The following is a 4,353-nucleotide window of genomic DNA, read 5'->3' as shown; positions in this document are numbered from 1 at the left end:
ACAGGCACCCGCCACAACGCCCAGCTATTTTTTGGTTGCAGCCGTCATTGTTGTTCGGCGGATTCCAACCTGCCAGCTCAGGTGTATGTGGCTGGTGCCTTAGCCAGTTGAGCCATAGGCGCCGAGCCCTGAATTAGGTTTTTAAAGGAGTTAGTAAAAGGAAACTGTTTTTTGGAGAAAAAAAAAAAAAAAAAAAAAAAGGAAGAAAAGAGGAAGAAACCAAGACATTACCAGAAGCAATTATTTTTAAAATACTAACTTCTGTGTATTAAAGGGCATAATCAACAAGGTGAAAGGCAACTCACATAATGGGAGAAAATATTTGCAAATCATATTTCTGATAAGGGGTTATTTTCAAGGATATGTAATGAACGCCTATAAATCAACAATAAAAAAAAAACCCTGATTTTAAAAGAGGGAAAGGAAAAAACAGTATAAAATAAAAATGGGAAAAGGAATTGAAGTTTTTTCTCCCAGGAAGCTCATGAACAGCTGCTCAACATCTTGAGTGAGTAGGGAAAGGAAAGTCACAACTACAGGAAGAAGCCACCTCACACTTACTAGAATGGCTACTATCAGAAAGAAAAAAAACAGAAAATAACGAGTATTTAAAAGGATTTGGAGAAAAGGGGTCCCCTGTGCACTATTTGTGGGAATATAAAATGGTGCAGATGACACAGAAAACAGTATGGCAGTTCCTTAAAAAAAAACATAAAGTCACCCCAAGATCCAAAAATTCCTCATCTGGACATCTCCCAAAGTAAGTCAATGCAAGGTCTTGAAGAGATGTTTCAATGATGCTTATAAGAGCATTATTCCCTATGATGAAAAGGTGCAAGTGCCACAAATAACCACTGACAGAGGCATAAACAAACGTGATACGTACATAGCATACTTAAAAAGAGAATTCTGAGACCAGTTACAGCATGGATGAACCTCAAGGATACTATGCTAAGTGAAATAAGTCAGGCATAAAAAGGCCAATACTGGCTCAGCGCCTGTAGCTCAGCAGCTAGGGTGCCAGCCATGTACACTGGAGCTGGCAGGTTTGAATCCAGCCCAGGCCTGCCAAACAACAATGACAGCTACAATCAAAAAATAGCTGGGTGTTGTGGTGGATGCCTGTAGTCCCAGCTACTTGAGAGGCTGAGGCAAGAGAATCGCTTGAGCCCAAGACTTTGAGGTTGCTGTGAGCTGTGACACCACCGCACTCTACCCAGGGCAACAGCTTGAGACTCTGTCTCACAAAAAAAAAAAAAATGGCGGGCAAATACTGCACATGAGTCCACTTATATGAGACTCCTAGAGTGGTCAAATTCATAGAAAATAGAATAGTGGTATTTTCTTTCACTTTAGGGGCTACGGCCATACAGATAGCCAAGTGCGGCTCCTCAACCAAACACAAAATCACAGAACAAATCCCTTTACTTAAAGGATTTGGATTCAGACAACGGCCAAACTCAAGTATCCAGAGGCCACCTGTGTCCCCAAGGCAATAGGTTCCCCACCCCTGGGCTAGGAGGATGGAGGTATTGTTCAATAGGTGAAGAGTTTCAGTCTTGCAAGATCTAAGGACTTCTGGAGATTGCTTACACAGCAATGTTAATGTACTTTATGCTACTAAATTGTACACCTAAAACTTATTAAGATGGTAAATTTTAAATTATGTGTACTTTACCACAACTTTTTAAAAAAGTCCTTCTTCCACTCACCCCACTCTGGCTCATCCATCTTAGCTTTCTCATAGAGGTCTCTCCTGTTGATTGCAGCAAAAATCCACACGGCCATGGCCCACGCCCTCTCCTCCCCATTGAAATCAATCATCAGGGTGGCTAGATCCACGTGGTCTGCCTTCTCTGTCTGACCCCGCGGGAGTGAGATGCAGCCCTTCTGAGGAGGATAGTCTTCTAAGTGCATTTTGAATTTTTTAAAGTCTACATCCTCCAAGTCCTCCAGGTATCTGGCCAGTCTGCAACGGGTGCTTGCCATCTTCATCTGAGGCTGTTTTCAGGTCCACACTGGGATACTACGTAGTGAAAATAGCATATGCGTAAGAAAGTGTTTTTAAAACTCGCCACTTAAAGAGAACTAAATTATCAAAACCTAAAAAAAAACACTCAAAGGGGAAAAACATCACATGACTATAACAAGTTACCATCATTAATTCTGAAAAGTGAACCAAAAGCTTACCCGAAAGCTCTCCCGTTGGCTTGATCCAGGAGTGTGGCCTGAGCCATGGAAGAAAAGTTTCCCTATGGGAGGAAAATATATGTAAATAAACATGAAAATGTGATCATATTATAGTGTACAATGAGTAACCACTTCATGATGCACCCTTGACTGTCACCAAGAGAACTTGTATTCCATTGGTTACTGGGCTAGGACCCTGGACAAACATTTCACTCTTCCTCAACTTCAGGGTCCTAATCTGTAAAATGAAAGAGCAGAAGAGGCTGTTTTCAAGTTTCTTTCAACTGAAAGCTCTGGTTCCTTGGTTCTGTTTTGACTGGTGGGAAGATGGATGTGGGACATAAGGAAGAGGTCAGGAGATGAGATTCTATGGTGGTAACAGCATGGCAAGAACATGGCTAGGGAAAAAGGAGAGAGAACACAGCAGCATGCAGGAGGGGATGGCCTGCAACTGCCCTTCCTTCAATCCACAAACTGACAGAAGCTGAAATGAGATGGAGCTTGGGTTCTATAAGGGAGAATAATAAACACATACATATCCTTTTTTCCCTCTTTTTTTTATTTCACATTAATGTAAGGGCACAAACATAGGCACAATGTTTGCATTTGTTAGGAAAAGTATGTTGTTTATACATATCCTTAATGTCTCCTTACAAAATTCACAATCGTAATAATAAATAAAACTCAAATTTATTTTTTTATTTTTTTTGAGACAGTGTCTCAAGCTGTGATCATAGCTCATAGCAACCTCAAACTCTTGGGCTCAAGTGATTCTCTTGGCTCATCCTCCCAAGTAGCTGGGACTACACGCGCCTGCCACAATGTCCGGCTATTTTTGTTGGTGGTGGTGAAGTTGTCATTGTTGTTTTAGCTGGCCTGGGCCAGGTTTGAACCAGCCAGCCCTAGTGTATGTGGCCAGTGCTCTATCCACTGACCTACAGGCACCACTCAAAACTCAAATTTATTTAGAGGGTCTCATGGACTAGGCACTGATTGATGTGTTTTTTTTTTTCTCATCTAGTCTGCACAAAGCTATATGAGGCATGTAGATTCTTAGCCCTATTTTATGGATGTAGCAACTGTGTCTTAAGGAAAGTAAGAAACTTGTTCAGCAGTTCACAGCCCAAAAGGAACAGAGCCAGGATCTCTACCAGGGTATAAGACCATCTACCACTTAACTAGGTATTTCAGACTCACAAATAAATAAAGACAATAAAATAGATGGCTAAAAGACAAATACACTTTGCAGGCATCTATCACAATAATTTTTTTATTGTAGTATTTATCAACCGAGTTTTCCTACCTAGACTTTGAGTTCCACAAAAATTAGGAATCACATGCTATCTTTAGAGCTTCCATATCTCCTGGAGTTTGGATCGATAAACCAGTTAACTTTGTTTGAAACTGTTCCCTTCTCAGTGCCTTCACTTAATTCCATTTGGCAAAGCAACACATCAACCTAAAGCCATAGTAATGCTAAAGGAAAGGAAACAATCTAGAAAACAGCAACACTCTCCAAATGGGAATTTATGTGACTGCAGGTCGATAATTTGAGAAACTTCAAATTCACTTCCCTCTCCCTGTTCCACTTCCTCTCTACTCCCAGTCTCATGAGTCCCCCAGATCTGTGCCTTATATATCTTAGAGGAATCGGTCTCCAGACAGATCTGCCAGCCCTGCAGCCCCTCCCAGCTCCCACCACATCAATATTTCTACTCACATCAACACTCCCCCTTCTGTGCTCCTTTTATCCAACCCTAGCATGTGCCACTCTGATCTTTACCTCTTCCCACCCACATATATGCATACACTTGCAAATGTAAAGGCCCAAATAATGGGCTCAGCACCCGTAGCACAGTGGTTATGGTGCCAGCCACATACACCAAGGGTGCCGGGTTTGAACAGGGCCCGAGACAGCTGAACAACAACTGCAACAGAAAATAGCCAGGCGTTTAATCCCAGCTACTTGGGAGGCTGAGGCAAGAGAATCATTTAAGCCCAAAAGTTTGAGGTTTCTGTGAGCTGAGACACCATGGCACTCTACTGAGGGTGACACAGAGAGACTCTGTCTCAAAAAAAAAAAGGCCCAAGTAATGAAAAACATAAAAGAACATTTCACAAATATTGCTGAAGAGCATAAAAATTTCTTAGTCCATTAACGAA

General features: G+C 41.6%; 1 protein-coding gene across 2 annotated transcripts in view; it reads right to left on the bottom strand.

Annotated features, from left to right (window-relative positions):
- The window catches only part of NLRP3 (NLR family pyrin domain containing 3), a 28,276-nt gene extending 26,027 nt beyond the window's left edge, over positions 1-2,249 (bottom strand). For both annotated transcript variants that reach the window (XM_003803476.3, XM_023509025.1), the window contains exons 1-2: positions 2,191-2,249; positions 1,713-2,018 (exon numbers count right to left, since the gene is read on the bottom strand). In XM_003803476.3, coding sequence (XP_003803524.1) covers positions 1,713-1,995 — 283 coding nt within the window. In that variant the 5' untranslated portion in view covers positions 1,996-2,018; positions 2,191-2,249. The remainder of the gene's footprint in view (positions 1-1,712; positions 2,019-2,190) is intronic.
- Positions 2,250-4,353: the final 2,104 nt, after the last annotated feature.

The sequence above is a fragment of the Otolemur garnettii genome, unplaced genomic scaffold (genome assembly GCF_000181295.1).
Source record: "Otolemur garnettii isolate 467f Iridium unplaced genomic scaffold, OtoGar3 scaffold00313, whole genome shotgun sequence".
NCBI classification, from domain to species: domain Eukaryota; kingdom Metazoa; phylum Chordata; class Mammalia; order Primates; family Galagidae; genus Otolemur; species Otolemur garnettii.
The sequence above is the reverse complement of the archived record's forward strand: the minus strand, read 5'-3'. Positions and strand labels throughout refer to the sequence as shown.